General features: G+C 44.5%; 1 protein-coding gene across 1 annotated transcript in view; it reads right to left on the reverse strand.

Annotated features, from left to right (window-relative positions):
* LOC143028338 (uncharacterized) overlaps nucleotides 1-20000 on the reverse strand; it is a 54730-nt gene that overhangs the window by 23225 nt on the left and 11505 nt on the right. The window contains exons 2-6 of the mRNA XM_076190276.1: nucleotides 18439-18569; nucleotides 16849-17001; nucleotides 14451-14581; nucleotides 12461-12671; nucleotides 611-1207 (exon numbers count right to left, since the gene is read on the reverse strand). Coding sequence (XP_076046391.1) covers nucleotides 611-1207; nucleotides 12461-12671; nucleotides 14451-14581; nucleotides 16849-17001; nucleotides 18439-18569 — 1223 coding nt within the window. The remainder of the gene's footprint in view (nucleotides 1-610; nucleotides 1208-12460; nucleotides 12672-14450; nucleotides 14582-16848; nucleotides 17002-18438; nucleotides 18570-20000) is intronic.

Raw genomic sequence — 20000 nt, forward strand, 5'->3', positions numbered from 1 at the left:
ATAGACAGTCCCATGTCACCACTTTTCATTCCTATCCATACAGATATCTCATCTTCTCTTAAAACATCCAATTGTTTCAACGCTCACTACATGGTCACTAAGCCTATTCCATTCGTTAACCACCTGTTGGTAAACCAGTTCTTGCCCATTTCCTTAAATCTAAATTTATCCATTTTAAATTCATAACTACATGTCCTGCCTGACGTCTTAATATGAATACGTTGCCTGCATCACCTTTGTTAAAGCCTTTGACCCATGTGAATACCTCTATCAGATCACCCCGCACTCTTTATTTTTCCAGAAATTGTAAGTTAAGGTACCTAAAGGCGTTATTACACTGGGTTGTTTTTCTTCCGACAGTTGGAGTAGATTTGCAGCCCACAACTTTCGGGAAAATCTGATATGCTGGAGGGAAATAGATTTCCTCCAGTATATCAAATGACATTCTATGTAAAATATTGAGAAAACAAAATAGTTTACCCTAGTGATCTTACGGCGAAAAAAAGTTCTTGGGGTGGGCGGTACCGCCGATGAATCGGAGGTCGGAGGAAAAATAGCCCAGTGTGATAACCCTTAAGCCCGAGTCCAACACCCCCTCTTGTCTTCTTACCTCCCTGTCAACATCGAGGAGCACATCCGGACAGACATTATTCTCCAGATCCTGTTGAAGGAGCATGTTCTTCGGAGAACGGCAGAGTTCGCTGGTCCTCTCGATCTTTTGGAGGTCTTCGTTGGTCCTCTGGGGATGGTGGTGGTCGTCCAAGCGATGATGACCACCGTTAGCAACCTCGCTGAGCTGCCCGTTGCTCACATTGAGCCTCTGAAGGTTTTGGACGCCCTGGAGTGTCTTATGGAGGGAGATCGGTAGCGCCTTATCGACCTGCTGTTGCAGCTGTAGTTTCTGTTGTTGTTGTTGTTGTTGTTGTTGTTGTTGTTGTTGTTGTTGTTGTTGTTGTTGTTGTTGTTGTTGTTGTTGTTGTTGTTGTTGTTGTTGTTGATAGTTGTGGTGGTGGAATTGATGTGATGTTGAGGGTGGTGGTTTGTGTGAGTCATGTCGAATTAGGAAAGGAGATGTGGAGGCTGTGGAGTGATTTAGTGGCGGGCACGGAGAAACGGAGTTGGAAGAGCAGACAGAGGAAGAGCTGAAAAAAGGGTTCAGTGGGTTGACAGGTGAGGTGTTCGGGGAACAGGTTGTGGCTCCAGGCACCTGAAAGAGAAGAAGGAAGAGGAGGCGGCGGCTGAAATTCGGTCATTATCGATATCAAGTAGCGTATAGTTTTGACATCGATTTTGAAATTGGAAAATGCATTACACGTGTCACAGGGGATAACAAGAGGCTTATTTTCTGAAACATGGTTATTCTAAGCATGCTCCCTATACATACACATACACATCTACATACACTCACGTACACATATACACACATATACATACATACATATACATACACATATACATACACACACACACACACAATCACTGTCACGTACCCAATGTCTACGTTTTAATTCATTTTCTTTCTTTCTCGTGGTGGTTGTAAGTTGTCTGCAAGCACGCACCTTTTACCCCCCCCTTATCTGTCAGCTGTGTAGACCAGTTGACACACCAAGAAGGTCAACATGGTCAGATCAGCTACTGTTTTTTGTTGCCCTTGCCCTCAGGTCAAGTAAGCCGTGAGCGTTAGCATAGGGGGCGTAAATTGCCAAGTTGTATTTTTGGTTATGTTTCTTTTCTTAGTTTGTGTACTTTTTCTTTGTGTAATGTAACCATCTACTTAACACAGTTACCATATGTCAGTACGCTGCGACGTACTCCGAATATTTTATTGAAGTTTTTGTATCTAAATTGTATACGTATGGCAACAATTTCCATCGTCGGCAGGCTGGCTGGACATGTGCATCGCGCATGTCGAGTTGCCGGTTAAGTATCTTGTTCTCTTTTTATTTTCTTTGTGTTAGTATTAAGGTTTTTATTATTATGTACATAATATTCTTGTGTGTATAATTTAATGCTGTGTAAGTGGTTAGGCTACAAGGCTGTCATTCAGAGTGGTATAGGGAAAACTTTCTATTGTTGTACCCTTTGGCTCCAGTGACCTATCATGTCATTGGTGAGCCCTTTAAAGAGAGGCTCAAGATAGCAGGGGCACCCCAAATTACCCCTGTCACTGGGACCGAGGGCCGAAAGAAGATTAAAGCAAAGAAAAGGAAGTCCAAGACTCCCAAGCCTGAAGATCGGGGGACAGGGTCACCTAGCATTCCCCCACCCCCCATCACGGACGAGGGCGACAGTACCCCCATGGATGAGGTTGACAGCTTTCCCGGGGATGAGAACGACAGCGCGATCTCATCCGAGCTCGCCTCACCAAACACCCTCCCCCACCACCCCAAATGCGACATCCGCAGCCAGCACCATCACAAAACTGAAGGCCACTGTCGAGTCCCTGCAAAGGGACCTAGCCCCCAAGCAGCCAAACTCCTGGATGGGATCTTCGTGATCCTCAGCTCAATTATCGAAATCACCAAAAATGACGTGCTTGAAATCTTACAGTGGAATTGCAGGGTGATCAACACCATCCGGGACCTCCTACTGCAGCCCCTAGCGGAGAGCTCCTATCAGGTACTAGCAGTACAATCTCTCCACACCCAACTCTACAAATTACCAATCCTGCCAGGGTTTCACTTCCCTCCTGTCTCCGTGACAGACGACACCGGCAAGGTGCGCACCGCCACATACGTCTCCAAAGGACTGGCTGCCCACCCCGGGTCGTTTCTGGGCCCCCCCTTGGAAGAGGGCTATGGGAGGGGGGGGTGGTAGCCTCCGTCACCGTACAAGGCGACCGATCGATACACATCCTTAACTACTACAATCCAGTTACGACGTGCCATTTCGAGTGGCTAGATGCCCTCCATGATGGCTGGATTGTGGTGGGCGATTTTAATCGGCGGGACGCCCTCTGGGAAGACGGATACCCCCACTCCTCCCCGGAAATAACCTCCCAATTAGACGCAGCCGATGTTGTCCTCCTCAATGATGGAGGACACACTAGGCTGCCTGACAACCCGAATTATAGCACCTCCGCCATAGACCTCTCCTTCGTGTTCCCCAACATCGCGGGAATCACCGAATGGGCGGTCCTGGACGACCCATTATCCTCCGACCACCTCCCCATCACTATCACCGTATCCCTCAACCCCACAATCTCCCCTCCACCTTCCCATGAAAAATTCAACCTGGGAAAAGTGGACTGGATTGCCTACCAAGCCCGTCTAGTCGACGCCCACTTCACACGCGACCTCACCCGCCCGGTAGAGGAATTAAACTCCCTCTTTACCGACACTGTGCTCGCGGCGGCCCAGCTGGCTATTCCTGTGACTGCCATCAGTCAGGGAAGGCGTGGCCATCCCTGGTGGACGGACGACTGCAAGGAAGCTGTCGAACGAAAGAAACTGGCCTACCAACGGTACATGAGGGAAGGCTCGGAGGCTGCCTATACTGCAATGAAGTAGACCAAAGCTACGTGTAAGAAGACCATAGCCAAGGCTAAATTAAATTATTGGAAGAACAACAAGGAGGATACATTAGATCTCACGGAAGCGTGGAAGAGGTTCAAAGTGATAAAGAACCAATACAACCCCCCCCCCCCGACGGTAACCTTAGGGCCCCCGACGGAAGGGTGCTGCACACGGCCAAGGATAAGGCGGCAAGCTTCCTGAGTCACTTTGCAAGCGCGAGCTCCTCAACCAGCCTTTCCGCTGAAAAGCGAAATTTCCGGGCGGCCCAAGAAGACCAAATGGACCTCTCCCCCCCCCCCCCCAAAGGCGAGGACACAAACCTCACCCTCTTCGAGCTGAGGTGGGCCCTTAGGGTCACAAAACCCACCAAGAAGTCCCCAGGGGTGGACAAAATCATGTACCCTCTACTGCGGCACCTTCCCCCTCCTACCAACGAGCCCTACTGGCGATCTACAACAAATGCTGGAAGGAAGGGGTGGTGCCAACAGCATGGAAACATACAATCGTGGTCCCCATCCCCAAGGCGGGCAAGAAGAGGGACCTAGTGGAAAATTTCAGGCCCGTGGCCCTTACCTCCCACGTAGGAAAGGTCTACGAGAGGATTGTCCTAAACCGCCTCAGCCACCATGTGGAAGCAAACAGCCTCCTCCCGAAGCTTCAAGCTGGTTTTAGGAAGGGGAGAAGTGTCACCTATCACGTCGTGAAACTCTCCAAGCACATCCGGCGATCCCAAAGGCAAAGAAGAGTCCTTCACACGTGCTTCCTGGACATTTCCAAGGCCTTTGATACCGTTTGGCACGCCAAACTCCTCTGAAAACTGAAATCCATTGGGGTCTCCCTAGCAATATTTGGTTTTACGAAGTTCGGTGGAGAGGGACGCCTAGCCCACAAGCCAAAATCGACATGGGGTCCCCCAAGGCTCCGTCGTTGCCCCCTTCTCGTCACTTTGCTGCTAGCGGGAGTGGGGAAGGGGGTACGAAGCGATACAGTCGTCACAGCCTACGCGGACGACATAGCCCTCTGGAGGAAGTCGAGGCACCGACGGCCATAGCAGGACTCGGCAAACCATCAGGCGGAAGTAAGGACATTCCAAGAACAGGTGGACGTAGTCGTGAACCACCTCTCAAATCTTGGCTTCACCCTCTCTGCGACCAAGACGGTATACATGCCTGTCCACGGCATAGGCCTAAACGGAAGACAGTACCCGGAGTGGAACCAAATCACGGTCTGCGGCACGGCTGTGAAACCCGCAGCCTCCGTCCGCTACCTCGGGGTTATCTTCCAATGCGACGGACGGTGGAATAAACACCTGCAACAAGTCTGCCCTAGTGCCCAACGGGCCCTCAATATCATCAGGGCCATCCGTCGGGAGAAATGGGGTCAACGCAGGGAAACCCTGATTCCTATCATACAAAACCTGGTGCGCTCCCACCTCCTCTTCGGCGCCCCTGCCCTCCACGACCTCCCCAACACGGCTGTGGAAAATATGGCACGGGTGGAGTGCCACGCGCTCCTCCTGGGGCTAGGCCTATCACAAGGTGTACCTCAAGCCCAAGTGTACAATGAAGCCGGCCTCCTACCACTGTGGCACCGCCTAAAGAGGGACGCATGTACCTATCTCTTCAGCTCCGCGAGAGTACCAAACTCCACCGACGAGGAGATGTATGAGACCTGGAACTCAGCCTCCACCCCCGTACCCATCCATGGCCTTCCCGTCTCAGTGAGGGAACTCTGCAAGACGGCCAAAATACAACCTGGCGAGCGCCGACGAATAGCCCAATGCCAGGTAGACCCTTTCCCACCGTGGGCCCTTACTCCTCCTGAGGTGGAGCTAGACCTCCCAGGACTTAGCCGCCGAGACGACCCCCACATGCTAGCAGCATGCGCAAGGGAGATGATTACTCTGAAGTACCCCAATGACTTTCTGGCATACACGGACGGATCGGTGCTAAGCGACGGCCGCACAGAAGCAGGCATCTACCTGCAGGACACCAAGGAAACCTTCTCTTTGAAGCTCCCCCCAACCACCATCCTCACGGCTGAGCTCATTGCCATCCGTGAGGCAATACGAAAAACCATCGCCCTATTTCACCTGCCTACGCAAGCAACGGTGTTCTCGGATTCAAAATCCAGTCTGGCAGCCATCCAAAATGGAAACTGCACGTCATGGCCCGACATCCTTAAAGACGTCCTGAGCCTCTTAACCGAGGCCAACAGACTGGGCGTCCTCCTCCGATTCCAATGGATCCCCTCACATGTGGACCTCCACGGAAATGAGATGGCAGACAATGCTGCCAAGCTAGGTGCTTCATCACCTGAAGACAGCGTCATCTCACTCCAGCCCTCAGCAAATGACATCTTCCGGAAGATTGACCTTGCTGCCTGGGACCTTTGGAAGTTGGAATACCACTCTACCGCTGCTGCCCAAGGATGGCTCCTCAAGACCTGCCTCGGACCGACTCCACCCACCTTCTTCTCCCTGCCTCCGCACATTATAGCGACAATTAGCAGTATACGGGTAAATCAATGGCGCACCAAATATACTGCTTCACGCTGCACCTGTGGCGCAGAAATCTCCTTCCAGCACTGCCTCCTCACGTGCCCCGTGATGGAAGCCCACTTCCGGCCACTACGCAAAACCCTTGGCAACCACACCACGGCTCTCGACCGCCTCAGGGCAGACAACTCCCCCAAGGCTGACCTCCTTGTCCTCGCGGCCAAACTTGCCTACTCCTCCCCAGTTGGAGGACTGATGTAAGCACCCGCCTACACCCACACACGCATCTGCGTAAATACAACTCAGGTATACACTCACGTGTTACACGCTAATTGGACTCCCCGATAACAACACGCATTCTCATCAAGCCACTCAAAAACTAAAAGCCAGTCCCTAAATCGGCTAGCTCCGCTGGGACTAAATGCAAAATACGTTCACGTTCGTTCACGCACTCGGGGCTTCTTCTTCACCTCGTTACGAGTCGAGAGCCGGCCGTTCCATCTCCATGTACCACTTTCATACAAAGTATGTAGTGTTTTTTATAGGAAGTACATCCTATGTCTGGTGCGAGGTTTTTGTTTGGATTTTATATCTCCCTCTTTTTAATCAAGTATCGATCGGGCTTTTCCTAATTCATTCTTTGAGTGACCTTATTTTTCCGCTTCCCCACTTTTTTGTTTATCCACGTTACGTCGGAGTGTTTTTTTTTTTTTTTTTTTTTTTTTTTTTTTTTTTTTTTTTTTTTTTTTTTTTTTTTTATGTTGGTGTGTCAAATAGGCTTTTACCAAATTTCGTTCCCGTGCGTGATCTTTAATTACTTTATTTTCTTCCACCGAGTTTAATCCACATTACACGTAATCTAAGTGTTGTTTAAGGGTTATCATATCTCACGTGATTTTCTTGTCTTCTGATGTTAACTTACTTTAAAGTAAATATTTAATTGTGATAATATTTCTGTTACCCATGTGCGTGGATGTGGTACAGATGAGAGTAAAAGGGAAGAGATAGGTAGTATGTTTGTGAGAAGAAAGATGGATGTGTTGGCTTTGAGTGAAACTAAGTTGAAAGGGAAGGGTGAGTGTAAGTTTGGGAGTGTAAGTGGGAGGTTATCAGGAGTGAAGAGAGGGCGATGGAGGGAAGGGGTGGCTATTCTAGTAAGTGTGGAGATAGGTAAACAGGTAGTGGAGTGGAAGGAGGTTTCCTCAAGGATAATGTGGATGAAGGTGAAACTGGGAAAGGAGATGTGGGTCTTTGTAAGTGCATATGGGCCTGGCAGTGAGAAGAGCATGGAAGAAAGGGAGGCCTTTTGGATAGATTTAAATGAGTGCATAGAGGGTTTAGGAAGAAATGTCAATGTAATAGTACTGGGAGACCTTAATGCTAGGGTGGGAAATGGTCCAATCGATGGAGTGGTTGGGAAGTGTGGAGTTCCAGGAAAGAATCGTAGTGGAGAGTTGATGGTGGAAATGTGTCTAGAAAGAGAGTTGATGATAGCAAATACAGTGTTTCGGAAGAAAGTCAAGCATAAGTACACATGGGAGAGGGTGGTGGAGGGAAGGGTGGTAGATAGAGCGCCAATGGATTATGTAGTGGTAAATAGGATTATGATAGGAAGAGTTAAGGATGTACATGTGCTAAGGGGAGAGGGTGGGGGAATATCAGATCATTTTTTGGTGGAAGGTAAGCTGAGAGTGGAGGATAGATGGAGAAGGAGGAAAGGGACAAAAGGTAGGGAGGTTCTTAGAGTGAACTCCTTGAATGAAAAGGAAAAGGAGAAGGAGTACGAAAAGAAGCTGAAGGAGGAGTGGGAGGGAGTAAAGGATGGAGCAGAGATGGGTGTGGAGGAGGAATGGGGATGGTTCAAGGAGGGAGTCTTAAAGTGTGCAAGGATGGTGTGTGGAACAAGAAGGACAGGGGGAAATAGAAGAAAGGGTAGTGAATGGTGGGATGAGGAAACAAAGAAGGTTGTAGAAGAGAAGAAGCGAGCATTCACAGATTGGTTACAAAAGAGGACAGAGGAGTCATATGAGACGTACAAAGAAAAGAAAAGAGAAGTAAAGCAAAAGGTAAAGGAGGCAAAGAGGAGAGCAGATGTGAAATGGGGTAGGAGTATGACAGAAAATTTTGAAAGTAATAAAAAGATGTTTTGGAAAGAAATTAAGAGAGGAAGAGGAGGCGAATCAAGTAGGGAAGAAAAGGTAAAAGGTACAGATGGAGAGATGATAATGGAAGAGATGGCAGTGAGGGGAAGATGGGCAGAATATTTTAGGGAGTTGCTGAATGTGAAGGAGGATAGGGAAGGAAAGATAGCTGCAGTGGGAAATGCGAAGAAAATGATAGTGATGAGTGAGGAGAATGGAGGAGAAATAAGGAAGGATGAGGTGAAGGCAGTTGTAAAGATGATGAAAGCAGGTAAGGCACCTGGTCTGGATGGATGCCATGCAGAATGTCTGAAAAAGGGAGGTTCAGTGATGGTGGACTGGTTGGTGAGGTTATTTAATGTTTGCTGGAGAGAGGGTAGAGTACCGGAGGACTGGAGAAGTGCCTGTATAGTTCCTCTTTACAAGGGAAAAGGGGACAAGTGTGAATGTAGTAATTTCAGAGGGATTAGCCTGTTGAGTGTAGTAGGGAAGGCTTATGGGAGGATCTTAATTGAGAGGATTAGGAGAGGAACAGAAGGAGTAATTGGTGAGGAACAGTGTGGATTTAGGACGGGTAGAGGTTGTGTAGATCAGATCTTTGTGGTAAGACAGATATGTGAGAAAGCTATAGGAAAGGGGAAGGATGTTTTTTGGGCTTTTATGGATCTGGAAAAGGCTTATGATAGGGTAGACAGAAAGGCACTGTGGGAGGTTATGCAGATTTATGGGATAGGAGGAAAGCTTTTGGGAGCTGTCAAGAGTTTTTATGAGAGTAGTAGAGCATGTGTTAGGATTAGAAATGGAGAGAGTGAGTGGTTTGAAGTAAAGGGGGGACTTCGTCAAGGATGGGTTATGTCGCCCTGGCTGTTCAACTTATACATGGATGGGGTGGTGCGAGAGGTGAATGCTAGGGTAGTGAGTCAGGGATTGGAGATGGTTAAAGAAAATGGAGAAAAGTGGGAGGTGAGCCAGCTGTTGTTTGCGGACGACACTGCGCTTGTGGCAGGGTCAGAGGAGGGATTGAGGAAGCTGGTGGCAGAGTTTGGGAGAGTATGTGATAGAAGAAAGCTAAAGATAAATGTGGGTAAAAGTAAGGTGATGAGATGTACAAAGGGTGAAAGTGGCAGTAGACTGGAAGTGAACATTAAGGAAGTGGATAGTTTTAGATACTTGGGTGCAAGTGTAGCAGGAAAAGGTGAAGTGAAGGTGGAGGTAGAATGTAGATTGAGAGAAGCGAGTAAATGCCTTGGTGGATTAAAAAGTGTAATGAGGAATAGACATTTGGGAATGGATGCGAAGAGGAGACTGTATGAAGGAGTGATTGTGCCAACAGCACTGTATGGGGCAGAAACGTGGAACATAAGAGAAGAAGAGAGAAGGAGTTTGAATGTGTTTGAGATGAGGTGTCTGAGAAGTATGGTGGGGGTTACTAGGCTGGATAGAGTGAGAAATGAGGAGGTGAGGAGGAGAACAGGGGTTAAAAAGGATTTGGGAGATAGGGTTGATGAAAGAATATTAGGATGGTTTGGACACATGGAAAGAATGAGTGAAGAAAGACTAGTAAAAGAGGTATGGGAGGCAGATGTGGAGGGAGTGAACATGAGGGGACGTCCTAGGATGAGGTGGATGGATGGGGTGAAGGGGGCTTTGGGGAAGAGGGGAATGTCTGTTGAGGAAGGAAGGGAGAGGACGGAAGACAGAGGTGAGTGGAGAATGGTTGTATATGGATGATGTTGTGACTGCATGAGGAGGAATGGGCGGGGAGGGTGGGGTAGTATGTGTGAGTAAATTTTGACGCAGCCCGAAGGGATTTCTCCCCGTCCTCGCCTTATATGCAAAGGGGGACGGAGAGGGGGGGTCGCCGATTAAATGAAGCGGCCTTGCTGTGGATGTACTGTGTCTTGCGACACTGCTTCTGACCCAGGGCGGTGGGCAGGGTGCAGGGATGACCCGTCATCCAGGAGGTGCTCAGATGAGAGGAAGGGTGGGAGGGGTGTGGAGTGTATTTAGGGATGATATGGGTGGGAGTGTTTTTATGCCTTTCCCTTTTTGGCTACCTCCCTTGGAAGGGGGAAAAAGCCTTGGTATATGTATGTATGTATGTATGAGTTTAATCCACATTACACGTAATCTAAGTGTTGTTTAAGGGTTATCATATCTCACGTGATTTTCTTGTCTTCTGATGTTAACTTACTTTAAAGTAAATATTTAATTGTGATAATATTTCTGTTACCCATGTGCTTTCGTTGTTATTGTTTTGTTGTGCAAATCAAAATAAATAATCTAAATATTTCTCCTCTTTTTTCGTAACAACACGTACACATACGCACACACACACACACACACACACATACATATATATGTAGAGACGAAACTAAGGGGTTCAATTCCACCCATTAATGTTGGACAAAGGTTATACAATTATTGAATTAAAAACAGAAACGAGAAACAGGGAGGAGGAATCATGTTCTTGGCCAAGAAAAAATTGCATGTGACAAAGATTACGGAGGGTAAAAGCAATGTAGAACTGATCATGATAAAAGTCAGACAGAGACATGAAAAGTAGAAAGTTTGTGGTGATCTATGTGCCCCCAAAAACGAGCTCTTGGAAAGAGAACGAGCATGTGAAAACGCTACAAGATACAAGTCATTCATTAAACAAGATACTACTGGGCGGAAGAAAATAATATAATAGACCCAAGACAATTTGGGTTTAGACAGGGAAGATCATGTACCACAAATTTAATCTGTTCTTAATCAAGACTAATTGATATAATACAAGAAAGGGATGGATGGGCTGATTGTGCTTTCTTGGAGTTACGAAAAGCTTTCGACAAGGTACCACAAAAGTTATTTAAGAAAAAAAAAAAAAAAGGAAAATATAGGAGGGATACAAGGCAACCTGCTAAACTGGATGGAGGACTTCCTGAATGGTAGAAAGATGAGAGTAGTACTCAGAGAAAAATATTCAGGTTGGAAGGAGGTGATTAGTGGAGTTCCGCAAGGATCTGTATTGGCTCCAATAATGTTCACTATTTATGTGAATGACATGGATGATGATGTGGAATGTTACATGAGCTTCTTTGCAGACGACGCTAAATTGGCGAGGAAAGTAAAAACCGAAACGGATTGCGAATCACTACAGGAAGACCTGAATATGGTTTGGAAGTGGAACCAGAAATAGGAAGAGGACTTCAGCATTAAGAAGAGTAGCATAATGGAGTTCGGAAAAAGTAAAAATAGAATATCAGGACAATATAAAATTGGAACTAAGGAGGTAAAGAAAGTGGGATTTGAAAAAGATCTGGCAGTAATTATCTCAAACGACTTGTCCTCTGATAAACAAATAAACAAAGTTGTCGGAGAATCCTATAACTTGCTAAGATCAATAAAAGTGGCATTTACTTATTTGGACGAAGAAATTATTTAAAGATATTAGTCACACCGGCATAGACTAGAATATGCGGCGACATTGTGGTCACCCAGTACCAAAAAGAATATAAAAAAAATTGAAAGAATCCAGAGAGCAACCACAAAAATGACCCCAGCACTTTCAAACTTGTTATATGAAGAAAGACACACACACACGCGCACCAATTAAGCACATAATTATTAAGAGTACCCTCGATACAGGAAATCAGTCGTTTATTCCAACTTATCAGGTTTGAGGTAATAACCAGGGTATTAGTTTTAATATTTCGTTGGCAACAACTAGCGCTTTAACCCATGGGATGACGTCATAGAGGTGACGTCATAAATCAACGATTTAAGGATGGATGGCAGAAATTAATAGTGATAAAAAAAAATTTAAGCGACGATTACTTTCCAAACATAAAGACCGTTTCGTGACTCTGGCCCGTAGGGTTGCTACTGAAGTGCCTAAAACACTGAATGCATCAAATTGATGCTGTCAGTACGGCGTAATAACCAAAGGTAAGTAAGCCCGTTGTATAACCCAATGTTACATAAAATTCGCACGCGTACGCAACCTCTCCTGTGTCAGCATTACTACTACAACAGGTGTCCCGTAGCACCTGTAACAAAGAAAGTTAAGTTCTCATTGTCATGTAACTAGCACATTTCTCTTAGTGCTGCGTAGTTAGTATCACCAACTACTCACTCTCAATGATGTAGTGTAGATCCTATCATATCACCACTAGGGAACTCGGTAAGTGATCAAGAAAGAACAATAACTCAGCCTTTTTGTGTCAGTAATACAGACAAAAGAACAGGAGCTCTTTAACTGATACAGAAAGGACAGGAGCTCGCTAACTTACACACAAAGAATAGTATCTCATAAATCTCACCTTGAGGTAAACCCCAGACTTGCTCGTTGGGGGAAGCAGCAGGTCCTGGAACTTCCTTGAGTCTTTCTGGGATAAAAGGACTTCTAAGGGGACCTCTTGGCCGGCGGTGGAGTACGCGTCTGTCGTTCCCGAAGTCAAGGAAGTTCGGGAAGAGGGTCTTGATTCCCCACCGGGGATGAAATTCCCGAATCGATCCACTTGACGGGACGAACTATTTTCACGCAAGAACGTTTATATGAGAGCTCACAAATCTAAGAATATATATACAGACCCTCCTCTATCAGCTCACAAATCTAAGATTATATATATATATATATATATATATATACATATATATATATATATATATATATATACAAACGCCCCTCTATCAGCTTCCAAATCTAAGATTATATATAGAGATGTTCCTTTATCAGCTCACAAATCTAAGATTATATATAAAGATGAACCTCTATCAGCTCACAAATCTAAGATTATATATAGAGACGCTCATTTATCAGCTCATAAATCTAAGATCATGTATACAGACGCTCCTTTATCAGCTCACAAATCTAAGATTTTATATTTAGACGCACCTTTACTTACAAAAATTGGACTTACGAACTATCATTTATAAAAACGAAGCCTGAAGCCTACTTTACCAGTTTCATTGGTAAGAAATCTATCATCAGAGTATTAGTATTACAACTTATTTCTGTTCTATGTATCACCGGTAATGTGTTTTAGGGTAAGAAAATATATATTGACTTTATATCATACTTATGCATGTAAATTTAAGTACCTTTAAAATAATGTTGAATAACGACTTACGAACACTTCGTTACGAGCAGTCCTTCGGAACGTGATTCGTTCGTAAGTTGAGGAGTGTCTGTATAACATATATCATATATACAAAAATCAGAATGGTCGAGCTGATTATACTGACTTGGATTCACAACCATTTCAACATACCCAAAACTTCAGATGCACTTCTCGACATACATACAACCTTACCAAACCAGACTAAACCACCATGGTGAGGTACAGAGGCTGTATCAGCCCTCAGAGGATAGGCCGGTCCTGCAGTGGACCAATAAGGCTGAACTACAACATATAAATACAAAAATAGAACTTTCCCTTTTACAAGGAAGTGGCCAAGGCAAAACACAGACTCACTACATACACATTAAGGCCGTTCACACTAGTGGTTTCAACCGCAGCGGTTTAATTACACTGTAAGTCAATAGAGGCGTTCACACACAACCGCGCAATCTTTCCTTAACTATGTGGTACCGCCGCGGTTTCTGCGCGGTTCAGACCGCTAGTGTGAACAGGGCATAAAATCCGTTTCCCACACTTCCCATCATCTCAGCACCTCACAGACGAAAGGTGGCCCCCTGACCCCCTGAGCCCCACAACTCTCAAGTCGGGGGAATAGGGGAGCGACGGTCACTAAATGGTATTAGTGGTAATGAGAAGAAGGCTATTAATACCAAAAACGATAATGATGATAATGGAGACTTGTTATGACTGAGATTAGTGATGGGACGATACAAAAAATAATAGAAAAGAACGATTCCGATACGAGTCCCGATACTGTACTGCTCTATAATTCCAATTCCGATACGAGTTCTGATACTGCTATATACATCCGATTCCGATACAAGTCCCGACACTGCTCTATACATACGATTCCGATACGAGTCCCGATGCAGCTCTAAACTTCCGATTTCGATAAATGACTACTAAATGTACTTTGTTCACAAAGCATTTGTTTCCCAACTGCAGGGCCTGAAAATAATAATGAATTAGAATCACTGCAGGTATCGCATCCGGACTGGTATCGGAATCGGAAATTTAGAACAGTATCGGGACTCGTATCGGAATCGGACTGGTATCGGAATCAGATGTTTGGAGCAAAGTCGGTACTCGGAGCGGTTTTTTTTTTTTTTTTTTTTATCATCCCATCACTAATTGCGATGAAGACTGAATCTGGTGAAAACTTATTTACCAGAAGTTGGCGGACCAGGAGAGTGGGAAGGAGGCGCCGGCTGAGTGTGGTGCCCGGTTCATATCAGCCCCGCCGGTACCGGCCAGAACGTCGACCAAACCGTCCTCAACTGTCGAGGTCTTCCTCGCGTACTGGGTCAAGTAAGTACCCGAGGTAAGTACACAAGAATATAAAAATGAAGGAGGCTGCAAGAGACCATAAGGCCAACACTAAGCAGTTCCATATCCCTTACCACCTGTCATTCCTATCCATAAAGTTGTTTCGTTTTCTTTTCAAAACATAAGAATGAAGAAGACTGCAAGAGACCATATGGCCTACAGTAAGCAGTCCCATGTCTATTACCACCTACCATCCCCATCCATAAAGTTATATGACTTTCTCAAATAACCAATTCTTTCAGAGCTCACTACGTAAGAAATTAAGAATTAAGGACACTGTAAAAGGCCATATGACATACACTAGGTAGTTCCATGTCCATTAGCAGCTACCATCCCCATTCATAAAGTTATCTCATCTTCTCTTAAAACAACCAATAGCTTCAGCACTCACTACTACCTGGTTACTAAGTCTATTCCATTCGTTAACCACTCTATTGGCAAACCAGTTCTTGCCTATTTCCTTCTTAAATCGAAATTTGTCCATTTTGAATCCTTTACTGCCAGTCCTGCCCTGCTGTCTTAACATGATGACCTTGTATGAGGTAAATGTATGAGGACACATACATCGAGGAGAGGTCAAGTAAGTGCTTGGAGTTATAGTTACGGCATTATTTTTCGTCCGACTGTTGGAGCAGATTTGTTAGAGGATAATAATTTCCCTGCAGCATAATATCAAATGACACTCTATGTATTTTTGATGAGAAAACAAAATAGTTCGTCATAGTGATTTTACGGCGGAAAAGATTCTGGAGGTGGGCGGTAACGCCGATGAATCGGAGGTTGGAGCGAAAATATCCCTTTCGAACCACGTTCACACTAAGTCCGGGGGCAAAGTGGTTATTTTGGTCGAACTTGTTTCGTTTTTTGGTCATCTTACGTCAAAACGGCTGGATTGATCAGTATGAAAATTTCAAGAAATATGACAACTTTAGATTTAGGAAGTAAATATAGTAAGTTTATCTAGTTTTCTTTTCTTGAACTTTGTCAAAAAATGTCCCATTTACTTCAGACAAAGACCATAAGTATTATCTATTAATTAATAGAGCTATCTATCGAATTGTATATTTATTTTTTATCATTTTTATTACTTTGTTTATTCACTTATCTATTTATTTACTTTTTATTTATCTATTTATTTATCAATTCGTTTATATTTTTATTGATTTATCTATTTCATCTATGTATATATTTATTCATTTATTCATCTTTGGTAAAAAATATGAAAATATTTCATGGTAAATTGCGCTAAATTGACAAATATTGGCGAAGATAAGTAGAAAATGGACTCTCCATCCATTCTGCCACAAACACGATGTATACCCTGCAGAACGTTTTCTTCCAAGGATCTTCTATTTGCCAAATAATATTTGCCAAACAAAGTTTGGCACCGGGAAAGAATCCCGTTTGGTACCCGTGGCAAACATGTCTGAACTAAAAGAACCGGACGTGGCACTAAAGAAACAACGTGACACGAATCCTGACAGGTGCACGCGACTACGGACAAATGACACATGACATAACTATCTCAGGCAGTGTGTGACACATAGATACAACACATCTGCACAAGAGAAAGATACGATGTAGAGAGTTACATACAGGGCGAGTGGTAGTTAGATTGTAGCTAGTGAGATAATGAATGATAGATATAGAAAGATAAATGGGATCAAAAGGAAAAAAATCAAATTCGAGAAATTCGAAAGTTCGAGAAATTCGAGAGTTCGAGAAACTCGAATTCAAGGACAAGGACAAAGAAGAGGTCATGAAATATTTGTGAATAAAAGATGAATAAATAATTGAATTAATAAATAGATTTATCAAGAAATAAATCAATTAATTGATAATTGAATAAATTAATTAATTAATTAATTAATGGGGAGAGAAGAGAGAGAGAAGAGAGATAGAGAGAGAGAGAGAGAGAGAGAGAGAGAGAGAGAGAGAGAGAGAGAGAGAGCGAGAGTGAGAGAGAGAGAGAGAGAGAGAGAGAGCACGAGAGAGAGAGAGAGAGAGAGAGAGAGAGAGAGAGAGAGAGAGAGAGAGAGAGAGAGAGAGAGAGAGAGAGAGAGAGAGAGAGAGAGAGAGAGAGAGAGAGAGAGAGAGGGGGGAGGGGAGGGGAGAGAGAGAGAGAGAGAGAGAGAGAGAGAGAGAGAGAGAGAGAGAGAGAGAGAGAGAGAGAGAGAGAGAGAGAGAGAGAGAGAGAGAGAGAGAGAGAGAGAGAGAGAGAGAGAGAGAGAGGAACTTACCAAGTAGTTGATTACGGTCTTGGAGGAGAGATTGGGACAGGAGAGTGAGCCGTTCTTGTGGAGTCCAAAGGTGTCCTCCTGCGGGCAGGTTGTGGTCTGAGCTTCCTGTAAGGGCACGCAGAGATCCCAGCGCGTCCCCACCTGCACCGACACCTGTAAGTGGTACAGTTCCAAAGAACGTGCACAGGTTTTTTAGCGTCTGTCCCTTTATATTACACTAAGTATTGTAATCGTTGTTTCGGAACTGCAGTGAAAAGCTGAATCATGGTAGCAGGTGGATATGTAGATGGAATTGGTGTTTTAGTGCTAATGGGTGGAATGAATATGATGTGTGTTATAATGAAGTGTTACAAGAACTTTTGTTGTTTGAGGTTGTAACCAACCCCACTGTGATGACCAACTCCTTTGATTTGTGATTTGGGTGAGGAAATATTGGATAACACACACCAGGATTGTGTCAATCTCGCCGATCTTGACCCTAGGTTCTTCTATATCCCTGTGGGTTCGTCCCTGTTTCTGTGGGTCTTTCACTGTTCCTGGAGGTTTATAACTACTCCTAAAGGTTCTTCCATGTCTCTGTGGGTTCTTCCCTGTTGCTTTTGGGCCCTTCCTTGGTCCTGGAGGATCCTTACTACTATTCCTGAAGGTTCTTTAATTTTCCTGTAGCTCCTTCCTGTCTCTACGGGTCGTTCCCTGAACCCACAGGCTCCTCCCAACTTTTGAAGGTTCTTCCATGTCCTTGCGAATTCTTCCCTGTTTATGCAAGTCCTCCCATGTTTCTGTGGATCCTCCCCTATACTCACAGGCTCCTCCTAACTCTTGGAGGTTCTTCTCTGTCCCTGTGGCTCCTCCCAACTTTTGAGGGTTCTTCTTTGTCCTTACGGGTCCTCCCAATTCTTGGAGGTTCCTCCCCATCACTGTGGCTTCTCCCAATTCTTGGAGGTTTTTCCCTGTCCCTGTAGACCCCTTCCAATTCTTGGAGGTTTTTCCCTGTCCCTGTAGACCCCTTCCAATTCTTGGAGGTTTCTCCCTGTCCCTGCGGCTCCTCCCAACTTTTGGAGGTTCCTCCCTGTTCCTGTGGCTCCTCCTGGCTCTTGGAGGTTCCTCCCTATCCCTGTGGCTCCTCCCAACTCTTAAAGGTTTTTTCCCTGTCCCTGCTCCTCCTCTCAACTCTTAGAGGTCCCTCCCTACCCCTGTGGCTCCTCCCAATTCTTGGAGGTTGTTTCCTATCCCTGTGGCTCCTCTCAACTCTTGGAGATTATTTACTGTCCATGTGGCTCCTCCTAACTCTTGGAGGTTCTTCCCTGTACATGTGGCTCCTCTCAGTATTTGGAGGTTCTTCTATGTCCATGTGGCTCCTCCCAACTCCTCGTGGTTCTTCCCTGTCCCTGTGGCTCCCCCAGCTCTTGAAAGTTCTTCCCTGTCCCAGTGGCTTCTCCTAACTCCTTGAGGTTCTGCCCTGTCCTTGTGGTTCTTCCCTGTCCCTGTGACTCCTCCCCTGTACCCACAGGCTTCTCCCAACTCATGAAGGTTATTTCCCGTTTCTATAGCTCCTCCCCCTATTCCCGCGACCTCGTCCCCCTTCCTTACCTGTATCTGCGATGGCGTGGCCGAACGGGACTCTATCGAAGCTCTTCGGGAGTCTGTGGGAGCAGGGCGTGCGGACATGATCACCCGCATTGGGCGTTGCTGCATACGACTCACCACGCCCATCTCCATCACTGTTGGAAAAAAAAAAAACTAACGTCAAAGGTGGACCTCATACGGGGAAATATGGTCAACGTCGTTACGCGGGTACCCAAAGATCGCTGGGGGGAGGTGTTTTGAGTGTTTTGGGTTTTGGGTTTTGAGTTTTGATTGTTTTGGGTTTTGAGTCTTGGTGTTTTGTGTTTTGAGTTTTGAGTATTGAATCTTGAGTGTTGAATGTTGAGTTTTTAGTGTTTTGACTTTTGAGTGTTTTGAGTTTTGAGTTTTTTAAGCTTTGAATGTTTTGAGTTAGTATTTTGAGTTCTGCGTGTTTTGAGTTTTGAGTGTTTTGAGTTTTGAGTTTTGAGTATTTTGAATTCGAAGTGTTTTAAAATCTAAGTTTTGAGTGTTCCGATAGAGTACAAGGATGTTGGGAGACCTATAATAGCTTTGTTTTTATCATTAAGAGGAGAGAGGAACGCCATATTATATGTCGACACAGAATTACATTATTTTTTTTTTCCTTCTTGTTTCTGTATTGGTCCCTACTCTCTCCCAACTCTTTCCTTGATTAGTTTAGATCAACTAGATAAAATTATCTGATGTTAGTTAGTTAGAAAATTACTATATAATGTAATGTTCTGAAATGAACATGTCCAATGCTCAGATTGATGGCCCGAATAACATCCATTGTTCGAACATCAATTTTCTATTTTATATATATATATATATATATATATATATATATATATATATATATATATATATATATATATATGTTTTCAATCCCACCAATTTTTTATTTCTATAACTTTAATTTTGTTCATCTCAAGTGAATAGAATTATCTAGTATTGGTTAAAATATTATAGAACCTACCACAGTGACAGAAATTAACATGGTTGGTATTAAGTTTGATGTGAATAAAGAATATCAAATGATAAATTAACATATAAATTAACATGTCTGGTGATTAACTTGACAACGTTGCTGGAGACCGTGGAATAAACAAGATGAAATAACAAATTAACATACAAATTAACACACAAATTAACATATGAATTAACATGTTTGGTAATTAACTTGATAGCGTTGTTGAATAATGTAGACAAATAAAGCCAAAGAATAAATCAACAGGTTTGGTTGGCAATCAACTTTATGGCATTTTTTTATGTAAATAAACAAAACCAGTTAATCTGGCAACACTCCTCGAGGCGTGACTTCATTTGGGAATTGCAGACAAAATGCTCAAAGTAGACACCATGTGAGGATGTAACCTTTATTGAATATAGAACATTTTGCTTGTACTTGAAAAACTTCCAACAAACGAAACATTGTACATTTAATAAAGGCTCCATCCTCACATTCTGACCACTTCTCGACGCACCGCACGGAGAGCCACTCTCCAGGTGTACAGCGGTACGGGGAAATGGCTGACTGATGTGGTTCTCAGAACTCTTTCCATCGA

Source organism: Oratosquilla oratoria, chromosome 9 (genome assembly GCF_046742065.1).
Source record: "Oratosquilla oratoria isolate Oo_2021 chromosome 9, ASM4674206v1, whole genome shotgun sequence".
Lineage (NCBI taxonomy): Eukaryota > Metazoa > Arthropoda > Malacostraca > Stomatopoda > Squillidae > Oratosquilla > Oratosquilla oratoria.